Source organism: Sciurus carolinensis, chromosome 11 (assembly GCF_902686445.1).
Source record: "Sciurus carolinensis chromosome 11, mSciCar1.2, whole genome shotgun sequence".
Classification (NCBI taxonomy): domain Eukaryota; kingdom Metazoa; phylum Chordata; class Mammalia; order Rodentia; family Sciuridae; genus Sciurus; species Sciurus carolinensis.
In genome coordinates this window covers 78,152,929-78,176,210 of record NC_062223.1, presented here as the reverse complement: position 1 = coordinate 78,176,210, position 23,282 = coordinate 78,152,929, and the positions used below count along the sequence as shown (strand labels likewise).

General features: G+C 35.4%; 1 protein-coding gene across 2 annotated transcripts in view; it reads right to left on the bottom strand.

Moving 5' to 3' along the window:
* The window catches only part of Uvrag (UV radiation resistance associated), a 324,556-nt gene that overhangs the window by 256,270 nt on the left and 45,004 nt on the right, over window positions 1–23,282 (bottom strand). For both annotated transcript variants that reach the window (XM_047516341.1, XM_047516342.1), the window contains exons 4-5: window positions 22,003–22,164; window positions 12,604–12,678 (exon numbers count right to left, since the gene is read on the bottom strand). In XM_047516341.1, the coding sequence (XP_047372297.1) occupies window positions 12,604–12,678; window positions 22,003–22,164 (237 nt within the window). The remainder of the gene's footprint in view (window positions 1–12,603; window positions 12,679–22,002; window positions 22,165–23,282) is intronic.

Below are 23,282 nucleotides of genomic sequence, written 5' to 3'. Positions count from 1 at the left end.
AATGATGTTCTACTTTACTTTTCTTATTTTATGCAAAAAGCTGCCAGTTTTTTCTGACTATTAGAAAATCACTAACATACAACTAAAAGCAACACATGATGATAACAGGGAAATAGCATTCAACTGAGAGCCACAATGCCAGATTTTAATCCACTCCGCCTGCCACATAAATGGGGAAATCATTTAACTCTTCTAGTCCTCAGTGTATTTAACTATAAAATAAAACTACAACTAAGAAAAACAATAACTAAAAGATGAGAGTGTTTATGAACATTTATAACATGCCAGGCAGTACTATGTTTCATATTAACATTAATGTTTAAATGTTACTACATTAAATGTTAACATATTTGATGCTCACAAAACCCATGAAATAGGTACTATTATCTCCACTTGAAAGGTGAGGAAACTGAGACACAGGAAAGGATTAAGAAGAGCCATGCAGTCTGGTTCCACAGCCCATGTTCTTAATGACCAGCTGTACTTGATGATCTCTCAGACCTTTTCCAATTCTAAAATTCTAGGTCCATGTACATTTAAGGCAACTTAAAGACCTAATTAAGCCCTTCTGCTTCTGCCGTCACTTAGCAATTAACATTCTTGAAATATGCTAAGAGCCTTGTTCTGAATGACATCTAACTTCACCAGATGTGCAATCCCAACAGAGCTCTGATGAAGGAATAGAATGGAAAGAAACGGCTCATTTGTCCCTGGTTATCTGTGTGAGATACTGCCAAGTGCCAAAGAGCTCAGAAAAGATCTACATGTCACTCAAAATTCTTCTGAAGCCAGCCTTAACAATTCTGTTTCAAGGAAGAGAACAGTCGCCAGTCTCGACGCCTGTTAAACTGTTCAGGAAACGAGATAATTTTATATATCGAACAAGCAGGAGCAATTTCAGGCAAACCAGGTGTATTTCTAGACCAGTGGTTAGCAAGCTTTTTCCATAAAGGGCCTGATAGCATTTTCGGCTTTGTGGGCCATATGTTATCTATGTGATATACTCTTTTTGCTTTTTGTTTCAATTTCTTTTAAAATGTAAAAATCATTCTTAACTTGCAAATCATACAAAAGCATGTGCTGAACTGCAAAAGCAGTTTGCTTACCCCTGTATTAGCCCACTGGTGAGGTCCCCTATCCAACATGTCACTATACATTTTGAGAGTTTTAAGCTGATACGGCAGTCCCTAGACTGTTCTTAACTTCATTAAAACTACAGAAGTTGTATAGAAATAACTTGATAACTAATTATGAAGCAAACAGCATGATACATACACTTGTCCATCATTTCAGTGTTTACTAAACACCTATGACCTAGGAGTTCTGATGCGGTAAAGATTCCAGGTAGTAGAAGCAGAAACATCAAAGATTGCAGGGTGGCAGCATTCAGGATGGAGTGAGTAGTTCTGAAAAGCTAAAAGGCAGGGAAGGAAAGTCCCACACAGACTGAACACCTTCAGCCAAAGCGTAGTAGGAACATACAAGCTGCATTCAGAGAAGATTAAATAGTGGACCAATTTGTTCACCTTCCATGATGTGGAAATTATTTGGAACCCTGGAGAGGAAAGCAGCAGGAGATACAGCTGAATAAGTAGATTGGGAGGTCCAGAGCACAGAGAGCCTTGAATACCAGGCTAAAAATGAAGACAATTTACGGGCAACGAAGACTCATGAAGCGTTTCTGACACTGTAGAGTAATGATCATAGGAAGGTCACTTTGGTAATGACAAATATGATGAATTGGAGGAGGCAGAATGCCCAAATACCTGGCTATTAACTGGCTATTATAAAAACCACACATATAAGATGTACTGAGAGCAAAGGTAATAAAGAGAGAGAAAGAGAAGCAGAGATAGAACCAAAAATACTATGCTGACTGAACTTGAGCTGAGGGAGAGAAAAAATCATGTCAAAGATTTAGACACATCCAACAGACAATGAGAATTTATGATTTTAAGCAAAGAAATAAAAAATGAAAGTATGCATTAGCAAGATTAATCAGACAGCGGTGAGCAAGACAAAGTAGATATAAAGAGCCCAAAGTGCCCAGGCCCGCCAGGAAACTACTGTAGTAATCCTGCCCTTTGGGGATGCTGGTCTGAGCTTGGATTACGGCAAGGGAGATGGAAAAGTAGCCAAGGATACCAGAGTCATTTCAAATAAGGACTCAAAAAGAGTCTAATGGCTGACTGAAAAGAATAGATAAAAGAAAACAAATCAACCAGAACTCACAAAATTTGAGGTCTGAGTAAATGCAATAATAGTTAATAAAGATGTGAAAAAATGGACAGGAAAGCAAGCCTGGAGAAAATGAGAAAAGTTCTATTTAAAGCACACTAATTTGGAAACAGCAGGTATCTATGTAGAAATGGTCAGAAACCACAGACAGAACTAGAATTTCAAATAACAAGCTATACGACTGATGATAACCAAGTAGCATATCCCAATAGGTCTTCCAATAACGTAGTGCTACAGAAGCTTCATTCAATCATTTAACAAATATTTATTGAGTTACTACTCTTATATGCCAGGCACAGTGCTAAATGGTAGGGATAAACTGTGATGAAGACAGATACTGTCCCTGACTTCATACAGCTTAAAATTCCAGGAAAAAAAAGATGAACAAATGGACAATCAGAAATATAATAAGTATTGTAATAGGGAAATGTAATGTCACATGCTATGAGAGCATAAAAGAGGGGAATCCAAACTAAATTTAGGAGAAATGTCACAGAAAAAGAAAATCTCTTATGGAAATGGGTCTAAGTTAATAGTGACATGGACAAATTTTAGCATAGAAATATTAAGACTAAGATATTTAGAAATAAGAATCAAATCAAAGTAAAACTTTGCAAGCATTAATTATAAAGGGCAAATGCTAATGACTTGATTTGAAAGAAAGGAGGGACATGATCAACCTTTTAGAAATGTCAAAACACAGTAGAGAGGCTGGGAATAGCTCAGTCAGTAGAGTGCTTGCCTCTCAAGCACAAGGCCCTGAGTTCGATCCCAGCACCGCAAAAAAAAAAAAAAAAAAAAAAAAAACCACAGTAGAGAAGTAGGTATTTGGCAGCCACCAGCAGTAGTGTTGCCAAGACAAAAGGTCCAGATGACTCCTCTGATATGACTTGGGAAAGGGGTGGACAGTATAGTGCTTTTCACTGAATTAGGAAATAAAGGAGGCGGTCATTTGAGAGGATGAAGGAACTGAGTTCAGCTGAGGCTATGTGAATGTGTGTCTCTGAAACATATAAGCAATTGACCCAAGTTAAGCTATTTGCTAATCTAGACCAGAAATACAGACCTGGGAAGGATCAGCAACATCCAGATAAAATATGTTAATGAGAGAAAAAAGGTCCAGCGGAAGCCTGAGGACAATAGTTTGAGAGTTCCACTGAAAGCTTTCCCCAGCATGACCCAACAGTGTTCCATGCTATTCTTCAGACTTACATAAACTTTCCACATGGTTCTTCTTTGCTTAATTAGACAGAACAAGAAAATAATGATGGACAAGGGAGAAAAGGTGGCTCATTCTACTATTTGGACACTTCAGATGCAGCAAATATATTTTTTAAAAATACAGTATTTAGTTGTATGACCACTCCTAAATAGCTACCTAATGAATTAACAGGCAGCCTCTGATCCTATGTGTATATATTCATGGACATTAATACACTTTAAAGTGTAAGCCAAGTTTAAACTGAGAAAAACTGCACAAGTATCTCTGTTAAGCATCAGCAGGCCTTGGAAACCCTCCGCCTTGAGTTTTGATGAAGCCCAGATGCTGAATTGTTAAGAAGGGAAGGTAAGACCTCTTCTTAGACACTGAGCTGAATGCTGATATGTGCATTCCCCCAATTTGGCTGGTTTCAGACACGCTATTTCTCTCAAAAGGGTGAAAAGCAGTGGGCACTAAGAATAGAATTATTAGCCAGGTGTGGTGGCACACACCTGTGATCGCAGTGGCTGAGGAGGCGGAGGCAAGAGGATGAGAGTTCAAAGCCAGCCTCAGCAAAAGTAAAGTGCTAATAAGCACTCAGTGAGACCCTATCTCTAAACAAAATACAAAACAGGGATGGGGATGTGCTCAGTGGTCTAGTATTATTAAGCAAAAGTATATGAATCCTGAAACAAAAATTCGTTTTTTTCTTTTAGTTGAAGTCAACAGGGATGAAGAGATTCTTGTCCACAAGTCACTGCTTTAAAGTACCCTCCAGAAACAATACAACTACAATCACACTCCCATGTTCAGAGTGGACCAAATGTCTTCAATGCTACTCCATGACAGGAGGGCTGAGAGTGACCATGCTAAAGTAGCCAATCCTTAGGTGAAACGGCTATTTTACAATAAAGCAGAGACAGGAACAATGTAATCCCTGAGGGGAAATTTGCACTAAGCTAAGTCCATACTAAACCCTAGGACTATAAAAATGAGAGAGGCATAACCTGGGTCCTAAAGGGAAGAAAGAATGTATACACAACGACTACAACTGTGGCAGCAGAAGCGAAAGAAGGGAGCAACAGTGTCGGTAAGCTAACCGGTGAAGACAGGTAGAGCGGGGGGGGAAGGAGGTCCCCAGCTTGGAGAAAAACAGTTTAAACTGAAATTGACTTATTGAAAAAAACACTCAAAAATGCCTTCATTACAATCTAACCCAAAAGAAAATGGTGAAAGCAAGTTTTCAAAATTTTAAAAAGAAAGAAAAATTTGAACTTTGTGACTCGTCTGCTAAGGATGAATCTAAAGCTCTGTTTCTGTTTATTTCTCAGGAATCTAAAACATCTATACAAAGACTCATGGCTTGGCTTTCAATCTCCCAGTATTAAAATTCTCAAAGCTCAAAAAATTGTGCTAAGAAGACAAGCGCCTCCAAATTCATAACAGGAAATGTGGCATTTTCCCAGATTATTCTCTGGCTTCAATGAAGAGAGAGAATGGGGACCACACTGCAGCAGCAGGATTTATAAATATGAATTACAGGATAAGATGATTTTCCAAACATCTGTCAAAAGTTAATTTGATCCAAGAGAAAAGTGGGGGAGATTCAGAAGGAAGCCAAATATAGTGACTAATGTGTGGAACTTTTGTAGACTTGGGTGGGTTGATGGCCTCAGGGACACTGTGTGCCTACCCTTCAACAAAAAATACCCAAAGTCTGTAGAATAAAGCACTTTATACCATTCAAAGTGCCTGCCTGTGTACTTGATCGTTTGACTCTCACAATGCCCTGCTAGTAGATATCCCTGGTTAATATAAAGATAGAGACTTGGTATTTTGACATGCTATATGAAATAAGAAGAAATACAGAGATGCCATGTGGCACAATAGTTATCAAAAAAAATAAATAAATAAAGCCATCAAATGATCAGATCTGAATCCAAGTTATGGATCTGCTACTTATCAGCTATGTAATCTTGGGTAAATAGTTTAATGTTTTCTTCCAGGGTACTTCACTCATGAACTTAGGATAGTAAGTCTCTCTGTTGTAACAGAGACTAAATAAAAACAAGTAAAGTATTTGGTATAGTGTCTGACACATTTAGGCACTTGACAATGAAAACTAGCAATGGTCTTTTTTTAAAAGCTCTGTACCCACCTGGTATAATATTGGTCCTAGAGATCACACCAGCTCAAACAGTTCAGAAACAAGTTTAATCCTGAATTTAAAACAAGCTCAAATACCTAGAAGTTTTGTAACAAAGCAGGCATCTAATACAAATAACCCCTGAGGATTTGCCCAGTCTTTGTTTCTTCTGTGATGGGAGGGGGGAAGTTGAGTAGAATATTTACAGGAACTAGTTGTTTTTATGATTTTTCAACTTTTCTTTGATGATATTCTGCAAGATCTGGACAGAAAGTATACAATATTCAGCTCTCTATAGTTAAAACACAGGCTATACTTGGGGACACTTAATCCCTACTTCTGAATGTCTGCTTGTGTACTATGTGGGGATGTGCTTTGGAAACAGTTAGATCCATTACATAACTACTAAGAGGAAATGGTAATCTTTTAAATTTCTCAATTCTATAAAGTTAACTAAATAAAAATCTTTGAACTTTTCTGGGTTCAGCATCTTTATCCTGAATATGAAAATACTCCGACTTGCTCTTAAGTTGCTGTAACTTGAAGGTAGCCCTAATAGCATTTAATCACAGTAAATGAAATAAAGAAATCTCAAGAGGAAATTAAATAGTGAAAATCATCTACCATTACCTTTTCATGTGGTATAATGAAGAAAATGCATCTCTAGAAAGAGACAGAGATGTGTTCTGATCCCCAGTTCTGCTGCTTCGCTTATCCTAAGATACTGGGATATACTGGAACATATTTATCCCACATGAGTTACTACAGACCTGCTAGACGCCTGCTATTAAGAGTGGCATTAGAGATATGAAGTAGTTTATGCCTCTAGAAAGGAAGAAGATACACCCTCCAAAACATAATAAACTGACACAACTACTAAGAGTTATATTCAAATGGTCCAGAAGCAAAGAGCAAGCAGTAATTCACTGTGTAGAAATGATTAGATACTGAGTTAAAGTAAATCACTTTACCTGTGAATCAGTGTTCTCATAAAGTAAATATAATAATTGTTGCCCTACCTTACTCCAAAATTGTTGTTAGGATGAAGTGAAATTACTTTAGGTAAATCCTTAAAGATTAAGAGATATGAACAAGTATGTAGTGATTTGATTAACTATTTATACACAATATATATGTTAACAGCTATGTCTAAGTCTAAGTTATCACCCATAGCAAGAAACTAAAGTTGCCACAACAAGTTCAGGAGGTTGTAAGGTTTCCTGGGTCTCATTCTTCATCTACAAAAAAAAAGTGTTGGGCTAGATAACTCTAATATTCTCCGCAGTGATAACCAACTAATTCAGATTTTCTTACTTTGAGATAAGAAACCTAAAATAAAGAGATGTTAAGTAATTTGCTCAAGGAACACAATACCAAAACAGATCTGGGATTAGATTCAATTTTTCTACTTTTCAAAATTACTATGCCTTGAAAAATATAAAATAAGAAACTTTCATTTGTACAGGCTCCTAAAACAGATTCTGAAACCTGCTGTTGTCCCTACATTTTAAACCTGTTTGCCTACGTTTTGAGGTGGTTGCATTATGTGTTTAATCTTGTGAAATGTATCACTAAATTGTTATTTCAGAAATTTCTAAGAATTTCTTCATTTGAAAAGATTTGATCCCTTTGACCTGTATACCATTTCAGTTCGAATTTTTTTCCATTAAAAGAGAAAGTGCTGCCATCTACTGGGCCCAACATATATTGCTGCTATAGTTTATGGTCTGAGAAAATAATTGATATATTGTCTGATGCTTTTGCACTTTGTCAGTACCCCAATAAGTTAAGAATTATGCCAATATGAGCTTCATAAAACTAAATATCAGAAGTTGAGGCTGGGGTTAAAGTAGGATGAAAGAAATATATCCTCTTAAGATTTTTATGTCCACGTATTGGAATGATAGCCCTAAACATGGAAAGCATTCCCCTGTATTCATTAACATTGTATTGAGTACCTACACATCCCAGACAGTGCATTAGGGATACAATACTGATACAGCATTAAGAATTAGAGATCAAATACTTTCACCATAGGGTTTATAGCCCAGTGAGTACAAGTTTTGATTTATTACTAAATTCTACTCAAGTGCCAGGCTTGTCATGAACATGATCATATTTAATCCTCAAAAAAATTCAGGATAAGATACAACTTGTTATCTATATTTACAGATGAGGAAAGAAAACTAACTTGTTTTGCCCCAGATCTTGGGCATATGTGCCCAAGGCAGTGTAGTCACCCAGAAAAGAAGAGTGGTTGCCAAAAGGAAACTAAGGCAAAGATAATCTTACATGTATAACCTAAACGCAAAATCCTAAACTGGGGTCTAAAAGGTTTATAGGTTATTGGCCCAAGAACATTTTACTTCCGCAACCTCCCACTAAAAGTCATCCTAACAATTAAGCGTACCTACGAAACATGTCTCCAGGCCACCGAGCCTTACCCACCAACCTGCACCCACCCATCAAGCCATAACAGTGGTTCCTCTCTCATTCTCCATCATTTCCAAACATTAAAACCTCTTTCTGAGGTGCTCTTCAAATAATTTAAAGTTCTGCTACAAATCATCTGAATTATCTGCAAGACCCAAACAAACATTATCAAAATCAACTTTTCAAATATACACCTCTGTAAACTGGAAAGCCTCTGGAATACATGCTATATTATCTCCTCAACTAAAAAACAAATGTTTGTGAATTGGTGTTTTACATTTTTGTAGCCCACAGTATTTAATCTGGTAAAACACATGTAGTAGATGCCTGACATTCATTGACAAAAAAGGAATCAATTTTACAAATAAAGACGTTCATCATCACTTCTCAATTACCTCTTTGCACTACTGTTAAATATTTGAGTGCCACATGTGCATACCAAATGAATGAAATGTTACTACAGAAAATTAGTAAGAGCATATCGCTCCCTGATAATATCAGCAGGGGCTACAGAACAAAGGACTAAAATCCATAGTGCACATTTTGGTCAAAGATGGGTAGGTGCGAGTTGGTGGATAAAGTTGAGGGTGTGTTAGTTTCCAAAAATACTCTGGAAAGGGAGAATAAACTCCTTATCCACTGCAGTAAAGCTGAGAAGTTTACTAGTTCCTAAAAACTCAACAGAAATGAGAAAAGCCTTTTGGAAAGCAGATAAACAAAAAATGGAAAGTTTTAAGCAAACAAGTAATTCCAGCTTTAAGACCCAAGTGTGTGAAGACACATTAAGAGTATGTGAACAGGGTTGGGGTTGTGGTTCTGTGGTAGAGCACTTGTCTCAACACCACACATAACTAAGTAAAAATAAAGGTCCATTGACAACTAAAAAATATTTTAAAAAAAGAGTATGTGAACAGAGCAAAGATTAATATCAATATAATCAGCAGCAGCAATAACAGTTATCTGACCACAACTAATATAAAAATACATTGTCAAAGAATTGGTCAATGAAAATTTTGGTTGCAAAAACGTGCTTTATTATTAATTCACAGTATAACTTTTTAAACATATGTTTTCAAGAACACATGTTCTTAAAATCCTGCTCTTGAAGTCTTGTTGCTTTAGTATATTTAGAAAATATTTCAAATACAAGGATATGATATCCAGTTATAATTACTATAATTACAAATATATTTGAACTTACTGGCCACCGTCATGTGCTTCTTCTGCTTATCATTGTTTTGTTTTCTGTTGCCTTTCTTGTCTATCTAGTTGACAAAGCTTTCTACTCTATTCCACTTTTTCCCTTGCTAATTAGAAATCCACATTGTTTCTAGTCCTAAACTTTTTTTTCTTCTTCTTCTTTTTTTTTTGCAGTACTGGGGATCGAACCCAGGGCCTCACTCTACCGACTGAGCTATCTCCCCAGCCCTCTAGTCCTAAACTTTTAACATGCACGCTTGAGTACAATTTTTTTAACAAATCCTAAAGTTGTTTATAATCTTACAATCTCTATTCTCCCAACAAATTGGTGACATCAGTGTGTTTTAATCCTGAAATTCACTTCACCTTATTAGTGTCGTCTAGGGCAGTGCTTCTCCTAATTCTCAGTGGGGAACCACTGTTTGGGAATTTTTGCTCAATCCATTGTGAATTGATAACTTTTGGAAAATATAATAAAAAGTCACATAATGAAACTGTATAAAAATTTTAAACATTTATTACTCTCCCTTAGTGTATTTAGCTCACCACAGACTGTGACCCTTCTTGGACTACCATGGGCCCACAGACTACATTTGGAATAACAATGGTCTACTTACTTAATCTTAAAACACACTTACACAAATATTGCTTTTTGTTTGTTAGCTTATGGTTAGTAGTTAATTATTTTCACTAAAGTTTTAACCATTTTTATACCCTTGCTATTTTCTTTCATCCCACATCCTCCCTTTGGGATCATATTTCTATTTGCATCACTCAGTATAGGTACAAAGTCTATAGGAAGTAAAGTCCCAATCTTTGTATATACATTGTATGCTGGCTCTTTCACCGTCACTCCAGGCTGAAAGCTCACTAGAAACAGAATTATACATTAGTGGTTACAGTGCAGTGAAGATACACTTCTGGCACCTACTGCTGCTGATGAGAAGTCTGTAGTTAACTCATAGGTAATATTTCCTTTGTCTACTGTACTTTTAAAATTTCCCCTTCTAAGATTATCCTTAAAGTCCTGCCGTTTCTCTGTTTGCCTTCTGCTGTCTCCTTCTGTTAACAGCCTATCTTCCAGTCAGCTCTGCCAACATCTTTATGTTTCAATTCCACTTCTGTTCCAGAGATGCCTATTATCTTGTTTTTCATTTGTTTATTTTATCAAGGTAAATCTCTTTAAATTTCTCAAATTTGATCAATCACTGCTTTTTTGTCTGATGCAGAGGAGGGTCTCCAAGGATATATTTATGCAATGCCATCTTGACTGGAAACCCTGCCTGTGGCTTTTTTTTTTTTTAAAGGAAAAAATAAAGTGCTTTTTAAAGGTTTTGATATATCAAGTTGATAAAGTCAAAGGCAGGTTGGACTTCTAAACTAACTAAAGAACTACAGAATAAAATACACCACTTATCACAATCATATATTCAACAAACATTTACTGGCAGTCTGGTTTTGAATGCCAACGTCTGCTATTTAGTTGCTATGGAATCTTGGAAAAGTTATTTAACTCCTCTATGCCAGTTTTCCTTTCTATAAAAGTACAACGGTGAAGTTTAAATGAGATAAAGATATATAAAATGATCAGAAGAGTGCCTGGCACACACATATTCACTAAACATTAGCTATTGTTATTATTGTTAGAGGAAAACATTTTACTCTGTATTCCACATCTCCACACAGGAGAAAAACGTTCCACTCATGCCTAAGAGAGAAGGTCATGAAAGGAACATTTTCAGTTCTCAGATGTCTTCACTTACTCTTTCCCAGACTGGCAGATGACATACCTGGCTGCTGTTGTGCTTTTGAGATGGAACTGGACATGCATGGCTCAGTTCTTTCTAGATTCCCTCTGATCAAGAACAGACTATCTACATCACACACTCAAACTCTGCTTTTGGCTGTGGGGATCAGATTTTTTTGTTCCTAAAGGGTCAGCCTCAGTTTCGTTCATTTTGTTATTTGCAGAGAAAGAGATTCAGGTCAAAAGGAAACATATACAAGACCTTTCAATTATAGTCAGCTCTTCAGTCATAGTCAGCTCTTTTAGTCACAGAATTTAAGCCACATTTCTTTGTCAGTGTTGTCAGTAATAAAGCAAATATTCTGATCTTCATTTATTTACCACCTAACTTAATCCTGAACTTGTTCCAAACTAAGAAGAACAAAGGAATACTAGTTATTGGCCCACCCAAAACATCAACGACTATTAGTATGGAGCTACAAGGTTGCTGAGAGAGTAAATACAATAACAGAATAGTTCTTATCGGAGTAACATGTTACCCTTATTTCTGTGTATCAGACTTGTGCTAGATTGTGAGTTAGTTACTAACTGCAGGATGAACTGAATGTCTCTCCGCAGTCAGGACAGCTAATCCTGGGCAAGGACACTACAAACAGCAGCAGTAGCAGTCTCACAATTCTGATTAAATCACATTCTTATAAAGCAAATGACATGTCCCAAGAATTGGGCCAGAGACTGGGAATTTAGTATTACATACAGAAATATATCCTTAAGAAACCTATAATAGCTAAGTTATGGAACCAGACTAGGTGCCCTTCACCAGATGAACAGATGAAGAAAACTGGTACATACACACAATGGAATATTACTCAGTCATAAAGAATGATGAAATAAGGGTATGAGCCGGTAAATGGATGAAGTAGAGACTATTATGCTAAGTGAAATAAGCGAATCCCCAAAAAAATCAAGGCTGAATGTTCTCTCTGGTATGTGATGCTGACTCACAGCGGGAGGAGGAGGAGCAGAGGTGCACTGGATTGAACAATGGGAGTGGGAGGAACAGAGGAGGGATGAAATGGGAAAGACAAAACTCACCACATTTGTTCGTGGCTAGTATTAAGTGGGGAAAAGAACACGGGCTACCTGGCAGAGCACCAGAGTGTAGGTATTTGGTGAATATAGACTCTGTCCTCTCCTTGCTCTAGTAACCTTTAGACATAGAAACAGTGTTGATTATTAAAAAAAAAAAAAAAAAAAATTGACTTTTGGTTTCTTAAGTTTACTCAAAGTTAGAAAAGACACCTGAAACATTTTAATAAAACTACTACATTTAATCAAAATCCACCATTCTTTCTTAACCACCAAGGAATTATGCAGAATATGAGAAAACAGCTAGTTCAGCTTTACCTTTAAAAAAATATGATCTGGATTTAGAAAAGATTAACTGGAGTGGTTATATGCCTTACAAAACAAGTTTTCACTCTAAAAAGCTTTCAACATAAGCCATATACACAACAAACTAACAATGATACTTAAAACATAAATCTATTTACACAGAGTTTTACAGGATTATATCTACTCAGATGCAAGCACACCTGCACTAAACAAAACTTAAGAGTTTCGGGAGAATCCTCTTACCTTATGTTCAAATGGAGCACCATAGTAGCCATCGTTTAGTCCAAAAATTATTTCATTTTGGTTGCGGGCATGAATCTAAGAGAGGAGGAAAACACACAATTAGCTCTTCTCATTCCCATAATCAGAGAATGACAGTTAAAACACAGCCTACTTCAATGGTGAGGAAAAGGCTGGCTACATTAAACTAGCAGAAAAGAAATCACCTAACAAAGGACCAGGTGATCAAAGGAGCGTTTCTGCTTTAGGTCAAAGGTCTCACAAAAGCATCACTGAGATAAGAGGCATTCTCACATATTTTTCACAAACACTTCTGAGGTGGTCACAGCTGTTCCTGAAGGACTTCAGAGGCATACTATACATGCCCTGATGTCAAAGAAAACACAACCCTGTTAGTCTACAGGAATGCTTTAAAAATACGAGCCCTAGAAAAAAACATAAGAGATTAATAGTATTTCCTATTTCAAGAGCACAATTTAAAGGTATTAGCAGTCAATCCATAAAGTTTTAATAGGCTACTTAACTCCTATCTGCATACCACTGCTGGGAGTTGCATACAGTGTTACCCTAAACTCAGTTTCACCTAGAAGGTAGGAGGAATAAAACTTAAAAAATTAAAAGAACTGAAAGCTAAAGTAACTAAATAATATAAAGTGCCCAACAATGAAGCATACAAATAGATTTAATTAGTTTATTAGAAAGAGTTGTTGCTTTAAAAAAAAAGAAGAATTTTTTCTTTTGTGAAGGATTCAAGTGAGGGTTCAAGTGAGAGAAAGACAAGGAGGGCTACTAGAACCAAATATTTGATCCTTGTCTCTAGAGAGACACAATAGCCCAAGACAGTAGCAGAATATTCCTGGAAACATTCACATGACTTCCATAACAACCTTTATTACTAAAGCAAATTTTAAAACACATTCCTGTTTACCTACATCATTACTGAACTGAATACAATACCAAAAGATGAGTCTACTGTCATGAATTTATAACAAATACTATACACTAATCAAGAGGTTTTTCCACATTATAAGGCAAAAGAGAAACCATTATGAAATGTTTCAAAATAGGGAATCTGAAATTAGATTATAAATTTTATAGACATATATACCAGGGAGAAAGATTAAAATTATATTCATCAAAATGTTAACAATGGTTATAGCTGGGCAGAGGGGTTACGTATTTTTAAAAAATTTTCTTCTCTACAATTTTCAAAATTTTCCAAAAGAACATGTAATACTTTTTTCCTCCCTTTTGGTATGGGGATTGAACCCAGAGGCATTTAATCACTGACCTAAACCCTTAGCCCTTTTTGTATTTTATTAGAGACAGGGTCTCACTGAGTTGCTTAGCACCTTGCCATTGCTGAGGCTGGCTTTGAACTCGTGACCTTCCTGCTTCAGTCTCCCCAGTCGCTGGGATTACAGCAAGCAAATGAGTCTCAGTCACTCTCTCTCTCTCTTTTATTTTTTGGTGCTGGGCATAGAACCTAGGACTTCATGCATGCTAGGCAAGCACTCTACCACTGAGCTACAACCCCTAGCCTACATGAATTACTCTTTGCTCTATCTTATAGGCATGTCAAAAACATGGAATGAAATGGATGTGAAAGTATTTTGGGAATTTAGACATGAGAAATAATTGGGGAAAAAAATCTAATAATGCATTAGAAACCAGGCAACCACAAAGCTCAGAAAGAGCCCTTTGTTCCTAATAAAAAAAGTCATGAGTCACCAAACAGGCTATAACATATTGCACACTAGTATGTACACTGCAGAATTGTTAAACTATAATAGAAAAAGTATAATATTGGGCTGGGGTGTTGCTCAGTGAAAGAGCACTTGTCTAGCCTATGGAAGACCCTGGATTCATTCACCAGCACCACACACAAACAGGGAAATATATACTCTCTTTTACTCATATATTAAAGATTACTGGCTCAATAATAGTATTGGAATACTAAGAGGAAAATATGGACTATAGAATTCTATTAATCTAATTACAACCTCATATTTTGATATTTTTATGAAAAAGAGCACACCTTTTAAAACAACTGATTAGAGTTAGGGAAATGAATAATAGTGCCTGACATGGAAACAAAGTCTACCAAGCACTTTTATGAACATAGGCAAATCACTTAATCTCTCTAAACTTCTGTTTTCCTCAATTAAATACTAAAAAAATTAAGGATACTTGCTCACATGATCTTCAAAAGGCAACAGGTCACTATGTGCATGTAAAAAGATACTCTAACATTAAAGGCTATACAACTGCTATTGTTAAAAAAACAAAGTTCTAACCACTTAAACTAAACCCGTGCATTTCTGCCATCACACATAAATAAGAGGCTACACAGTCCCCATTAGCAGAATCAATAAAGTCTTCGAATTCCCACCATGAACAAGCTAGCTCCAAACTCCCTCTTCTTTAGCATCAAAATCCAAGTTAAATCCAGGTTAGCTCATGACTTATGGTGAAAACATCCTGATAGGGGCTGGGGTTGTGGCTTGGTGGTAGAGCACTCAACTAGCATGTGTGAGGCCCTGAGTTTGATCCTCTGTGCCACATAAAAAATAAAATAAAGATATTGTGTCCACCTATAACTAAAAAGAAATATTTTTTTTAAATCCTGATAAACTTTAAAAGCTATTCAGGAAATGTGAATTGCATTTGTAGCTCCAACATACATATGACTTTGGACAAGTTGTGTTATCAGTCCACTATGATTTCCTCAGTTAAAATACAAGGAATAGATTATGCTCTACCACATCAGACTCCTGAGCCTCTTCTCATCTTTTCTTCCCTCTGGTTAATTCTAACACATTCAAATTTACTCAGGACCAATAAAACTTAATTGAAGCTATAAAACATTCCATTCAATGATGGCAGACTATGCATGACATGTATGTGAAACATTTACCAAGGCAGACCAAATATTTGGGACCATAAAATAAATCTTAAAAAGAGTTAAAAGGATTGAAATCATAAAAATAATTTTCTCAAACTCAAAAGAATTAAAACAGAAATCAATAAGAGAAGGATACCAGGAAAATCCACAGATAAAATACCCTAAATAATCCATAGTTCAAAGAAAAAATAAAAGGTAAATTAGAAAATATTCAGGGGTACCATGGCACACGCCTGTAATCCCAGGTACAAGGAAGGCTGAGGCAGAAGGATTGCAAATTCAAAGTCAGCCAACGCTACTTAGTGAAACCAGTGTAACTCCACATCATTTTCAATCACAGAGTGGGATCAAAATGTAATGGGCTGCACCCCACATATATCAAAATACACCTTACTATCATGTATATCTAAAAACAACAAATAAAAAAATTAATATTAAAAAAATTTTTAAAAAGATCCTGTCTTGAAATTTAAAAAGAGGGGTAGGGCAGTTAGGTGTGTAGCTCAGTAGTGGAGTGTCCCTGGGTTCAATTCCTAGTACTAAAAAAAAAAAAAAAAAAAAAAAAGGCGAATGTTTCAAATTCAATGAAAGCACAATACAAAAATGTGTGGAATATAAATGAAGCAATACTTAAAGGAAATTTTATTAAATGTTTATTTTAAGAACAAAAGAAAAGCCTCAAATCGGTTGCTAGCAAAGAGGAGCAACTTAAATCCAAAGGAGGCAAAAGAAAGAAAATAATAAAGATAAAAATACAAATCAAGCCGGGCACAGTGGTGCACAGCTGTAACCAAAACGGCTCCTGAAGCTAAGGCAGGAAGATCTCAAGTTCAAAGCCAGCTTCAGCAAAAGCAAGGTGCTAAGCAACTCAGTGAGACCCTGTCTCTAAATAAAATACAAAAAGGGCTGGGGACAGGGCTTAATGGTTAAGTGCCCCTGAGTTCAATTCCTGGTACCCAACCCCCAAAAATACAAATCAATGGAATTGAAAATAACAATCACCAAACACTAGATCTCTGAAAGTTAATAAAATTGATATATATTTAGCGAAGTGATCAAGAGAAAAAAAAGACAGAAAACACCAGTAGCAAGAACAAAAGAGGAAAGAATCATTACAGACCCTACACAATTACAAGAATGTAGTGATAGCATGGGAAATTTATATCAATAAATTTGAAATCTCAGATGTGGTAAGACAACTTCTTTGGAAGAAAAATCATCAAAGCTCACAAAAAAGTCATACATAGCCCAAATAGCTCCATATCTAATAAAGTCACACTTTAAAAACTTTCCCACAAAGAAATATTAACATCTAGATTGTTCTACTAAAGAATTCTGTCAAACACTGGAGGAATAAATAGTAACAAGTCTATAAAATTTATCCAGGTTAACTGAAGTAAACATTTTCCAATCCATTCTGAGATCAGCATTACTTTCATACCAACCAAACAAACAAGGATACTGCAAGAAAAGTACAAACAACCCTTATGAATATAGATATGAAAAAAATCCTAACATAACATTAGCAAACCAAATCTAACAATATACAAAAATCCATCAACATGTTTATATATATAAAACTGTAACTGTACACATAAAGGAAAACCCACCATAATCAAGTGAGGTTTATACCAGGAATGTGGGAGGAGGATCTTGACAAAACTCAACAACCAACCCAGTGTTTAATAAAATTACAGCTAATATTATAATGACTCGATGTTTTCCCCCAAGTTCAGGAAAAAAACAAGATGTCCATGGTATCTACTTGTATTCAACACTGTACTTGTAGTCTTACTGAAATAAGGAAAAGAACTAAAAATATATAAAAATTAGAAAGGAAGAAATTAAACTGTGCTCTTATCAATCTATAAAAAGGAATCTCAAAAAAAAAAAAACAAAACAACAACAAAAAAAAAGGAATCTCAAAAAAAAGTACTGAATCTACAAGTGAGTTTAGCAAGGTTATAGTATAAGAGCTTGATACAGAAACTTTTATTTCTTTATACTGGCAACAAAAATTGGAAATAGGAATATTTGTTACAGGAATCCTATTTAACTTACAAAAATACATGGAATCTATTGGTGCAAATCTAACAAAACGTGCAAGATTTGTAGGTTGGAAACTACAAAACACTGGTGAATCAAATCAAAGAAGAGTTTCATAAATGAAGAGATACATCATGTTTCAAAGATGCTATTAATAAGATGTCAATTCTCTACAAATTTTCTTAAGACGTTCCAACAAATTTCCCAGCAGGATTTTTGTAAAAATTGACAAATTAATTCTATAGTATATATAGAAAAGCAAAAAAACATAGAATAGCCAGATTAATTTTGCTTTTGTTTTTATTTAATTTTAAACCGATACATATTATGAATAGCCAGAAAAATTCTGAAAAAAGAACCAAGTTCTCAAACTCAAACTACCTGAATTCAAGATGCAATTAGTTTTAAAACTACAGTAATCAAGATAACTTGGTATTGGCATGAAGACAGATGTACAGATCAATGAACTAGGGAGTCTAGAAACACACAAATACAAATAACTCGAAATAACTTTGTCCTTCACCAAAAAGGAGAAATATAATGCCCTTTACAATTGTTCCTGTATATTGTTCATTCATTTGCAAAACAATGAACACTGCAGTTCATACAAATGTTAATTCAAAATGAATGCTAATGTAAAATCCTAAACTATAAAACTTAAAGGAAAATTTCTTTAAAAAAAAAATCTTAGTGATCTTAGAAAACACATAAAAAGCAGGAAACAACAAAAGAAAACTGATACAGTGGACTTCATGAACATTAAAAACCCTATGTTCATCAACATTAAAAACCCTATGACACTGTTAAGAAAAAGAAAAGACTGGCAGAAAATACATATCATATAAAGGACTGGCATCCAGAATACATAAAAAATTTTACAGTCAGGCGCAGTGACACTCGCCGAGAATCCAGTGGTGTAGGAGGCTGTGGCAGGAGGATTTTGAGTTCAAAACCAGGCTCAGCAATTTTTACAACTAAGAAGAATTCAAACAACTCAATTAAAAATGAGCAAAAGATCTGAACACTTTCTCTCTCTCTTACACACACACACACACACACACAAAAGAGAGAGGAAGACAGATTGATCACAAATATATACATACTTGTATGATGCTCAATATCCTTTTGTCACTAGGGAAATGAAAATTAAAATCACAAATATATCACTTTAAACCCATTAGAATGACTACACTTAAAAAGACTAATAGTAGGAAGTGTTAGCAAAGATAGGGAATGAATGGAACTATTACACATTGCTGATGGGAATGCCAAATGTCATATTCACTTCAGAGACCATCTGGCAGTATCATGTAAATTTCAATATATGCTTAACTATTAGACTTAGCAATTCCATCTTCACTATTTACCCAAAAGAAAGAAAACATATGTCAATACAAGACCTACATTTTTAAAATAGGTTTTCAATTATCGATGGAACTTTTTATTATGTTTTTCTTTTTGTTTTTGTTTTTGTTTTTGTTTTTTTTAGTTGTAGGTGGACACAATACCTTTATTTTATTTTATTTTATTTTTTATGTGGTACTAGGATGGAACCCAGGGCTTCACGCATGCTAGGCGAGTGCTCTACCACTGAGCCACAACCCCAGCCCAAGGCCTTTATTTTTATTTATTTATTCATTCATTCATTCATTCATTCATTCATTCATTCATATGCGGTGCTGACAATCAAACCCGTTGCCTCACACATGCTAGACAAGGGCTCTACCACTGAGCCACAACCCCAGTCCAAGACTTATATTTAAATGTTCATTGCAATAGTCACTAAGTGGGGTGGTTACTTTTTACATTTGTCAAATTCACCATACCTTTTTAAAATATTTATTGTATGTACATTATACCTCAATAAACCTGACTTAGGGGGGAAAAAAACTTCATTCTGAAGTCTTTACCCCATGACTCTCTCCAGTTTGGTCTAAATACTTCTGTGTACTTCCATAGCTCTCTATAAAGGTATTCATCAATCATCAGTTTATCTGGCCTAAAAATCTTGCCTTCTACATCTGAATCCTTAACACTAAGAACGATGAACATAACTGATTCTGGCTATAATCCTAATATATCTTAATCTCACTTTCTTCTAAAACTTCTAATTCTATTTTATCCATTTTTTAGTAGTATGATACTTGTTATACCTAATTATTTCATAGGTAAATTTTTACTTTCTACAATGTTATTAGGTTTCTAATTAGTTTTAAAAACATAATTTGTTCTTTCCTTTGTTCTGTTATACCAGGAGGCAACCGAATGCTGACTTTCTAAAATTAGGGTAGATTAGAGACAAGTTCAGGTGGGAACTTCATGATCACCGTAAGGAATGTGTGAGTTGAAAAGCATGATTAGGGTTGGGGAGATAACTCAGTCGGTACAGTGCTTGCCTTGCAAGCACAAGGCCCTGGATTCGATACCCAGCACCTCAAAAAAAAAAAAGAAAAGAAAAGAAAAGAAAAGCATGATTAAAGCCACCTTCACTGGCCAAAAAGCTCTTCTTTCAGCCTACAGACCTGCAATCATATGTTAAGAAGCATCATCTTCCACAAAATGTGGACACTTTCAAATGAGCAATAAGCAAATATTTATTATCAAAGTCTATCCACAGAGAGCCAGGTGTGGCATGTGAGAAGAGAAATGGGGTATGTGCCTCAGTACCAGTCTAAAGGCAACAAGTATATCTGGTACCAAAGGATAAGAAAAAGGCCTTAAACCAAAAGTCATTGCTTTACAAGCTTTAATTAAGACCAGCCCTAGGGTCTGGAGACACAGCTCAGTGAAGTACATGCTTAGTATGGTGCACAACCCTAGGTTCAACCCCCAGCACTTGAAAGAAATTTTTTGAAAGACGAGTCCTAAAACAGGAAAAAATAAAAAGATAAAAAAATTAAACAACTATAGGAGATTAGAATTTAGTTAAGGAAGGAACATAAATATGAAATGCTCTGCTCTGGTTACTACAGAAAGACAAAATAAATAAGAATATGGTAAGAATGAGATCACACTAGCAAGTGGAATATAAAAATGTTTGACTCAAAGAAGTAGAGTGTAGATGGTGGTTTTCAGGAGCTGGGCAGGAGGAGATGGTATTTTAAAAATATACAATTTCAGGAGCTGGGGATGTAGCTCAGTTGGTAGAGTACTTGCCTTAAAAGCATAAGGCCTTGGGTTCAATCTCCAGCATTGCAAAAAAAAAAAAAAAAAAAAAAAAAAAAAAAAAAAGCAAAAGAAAGAATAGAAAGTCCAAGAGATCAATGCTAGGGCTAGGAATATAGCTCAGTGGTAGAATCCTGCCTAGCACACTCAAAGCCCTGGGTTCGATCCCCAGCACTATAAAAACAAAATGTAATTTAATTTAAAAAAATTAAGTTCAAATATAGTAAGCAAAATATAGGTGGAGTTTTTTTTCAATCTGAAAAAACAAGCAGGATTATATTGTTTCTTTAAAAAGAAACAAATCAGAACATATATATTGAATAAATATTAAGAAAACATCAAGGATATAAATAATCTATTACTAACATTTTAGGGTCAACTCTAATAGTAATAACATAAATGTCACAAAATAAAAATGGCACTCATTCTAAGGTAGGGCTAAGGGTCACCAAATATCACACATATACACCAGTGTTTAAAAAGAATGATTTTTTTAAGTGATCCAAGCCTGGACTTAAATCCTAGCTCCACCCATCTCTGTAACTTTGAGTACTTTCTTAAACTCTGAGGTTCAATTTTCCCATCTGCAAAATAAGGGGCAGTAATGTCAACCTTCACAAGATTGCTATAAATATTAATGATGACAACCTATGTCTGGGGATGGCAAATAGGTTTCATTTCATATGCAACTCCAATAGATTGCTAGCTGTGTCCTGGAACACTATTAGAAACAATTATAAAGCTACTTTAGGTTCAGCTAGGAGAGTGCTCTGGTCAGTAACTACACTAGTCACTGCTAACAGCAAATATGGGGGACAGGTAGCAGTATATAATCCAGGCATTTGTCATTCCTATGCTCAATGAACAGTAGCTATTCTTATTCCTGTAACAACTGAACTTCGCTGGCCAAAAGAGAGGTATGTAATGGCATATTTCTTATTTCAACTTAATTTTCAAGTTCTAGGGGTGAACATCCAATAAGACAGAAGCAGCAGAATGATGTGAGATAGTACATCCTTTCCTGGAGACATACACACAAAAAAAGAAACTCTTAAATTAGCAGGTTAGGGTGTTTCTGAATACTTTTCTTCAATCAAAGGCCTTTTTTAAACTGGACAACAATTCAAACATAAGAATATAAGGAACAGAAATAAACAACAGCCTATGCAAAGAATCATAAATGTCTCTCTGTACAACAGAAAATGTAGAGACGGGAGCATCAATACAAAGGTTAGACAGGTTAATTTGGAGATGACAATCACTGGAAACCACAGTCTAAAAATTACCTGCTGACCCAAGTACTTGAGTCCATCCAAACAGACTTTCCATTCAATCAACAGCTGGTAGATGTCCTCCTTTCCACCCCATATCTTTACCACAAAGCAAGACACAGATGTATCAAGACGGTCTGGCATTAGTCCAAAATCTAGACTTCGCCATGTTGGATTCTGTTGATGGAAATAAAAATATGCTTTAAGAAAATTCTAACTTGTTTACAATTATTTCAATTAGGTAGTAAATCATTTTGTTTTTAAAAACCAAAAAAACTCAAATATATGAAATTGCAAACTTAAATGAACCAAGATAATATTCCAATTAATACAAAGAAGGTGATAATGGTACTTCTCAATTTAGCTGTTTATTTAGTATAGTCACTGGAAGGATCATAAAATCCCATGTTTCACTAACATGGCTTCAAATAGCAATTCACTCATTTATTCAACACTTAATAAATTATTATTAAAAACCAATGCACAAACAATGCACCCAAAGGGCCTCTAACATACAGTGGGGTTCAAATCTCTATATAAAAAAATTATATCATGGGGGATGTAACTCGATGATAGAACACTTGTGTAGCATGTGCAAGGCCCTGAGTTTAATCCCCAGCAGTAAAAAAACTACATAAGTAAAAATAACCATACTGTTTCATAAAAAATTCAGTAACAGAATATACAAAAGATACACAGTAGCACAGGGAGGAATAATAAACTCTGAAGAACAGGGAAGAATCAGAAGCTGTGAAACTCAGCTTTTAAAGGACAAGTAGGATTTCACCAGACTAAAATAAGGAATTCCATGCAAAAGAAACATGATACACCAGGGTTCAGAGGTGTGAAATAGCAAAGTGTGGTCAGGGAACTAAGAACAACTGCAGGCAGGAGTGGAAGGACACAAAGATGGAGAGAGAATCAGGGACTACACAAACAAAAGGATCTTTTATGCCTTGCCAAGGAGCCAAGGCTACTCTGTACAAGAGATGGATCGATTAAAATTTTACAGTTAGGAGTGACAAGATCAGTTTTATGCTCTGAATGAACATTACTTTTTACGTAGATAGTTGAAACACTCTCTGAAAAAGTCAAAATCCTAAGGGGTTTTAATAACACCAGAAGAAAATAAATATGAGGCATCAATTACTTATGTTCATTTATTTCCCCCTACAGTACATGTTAGGGCTTTCATTGATGAAGGTAAACATAATTGATCTTATTAAATTAGCAATCTTCACATTATGTAAATCAGTAAATCAAAAGATCTTCATAGAAAGGTAACTGCTCTTAGC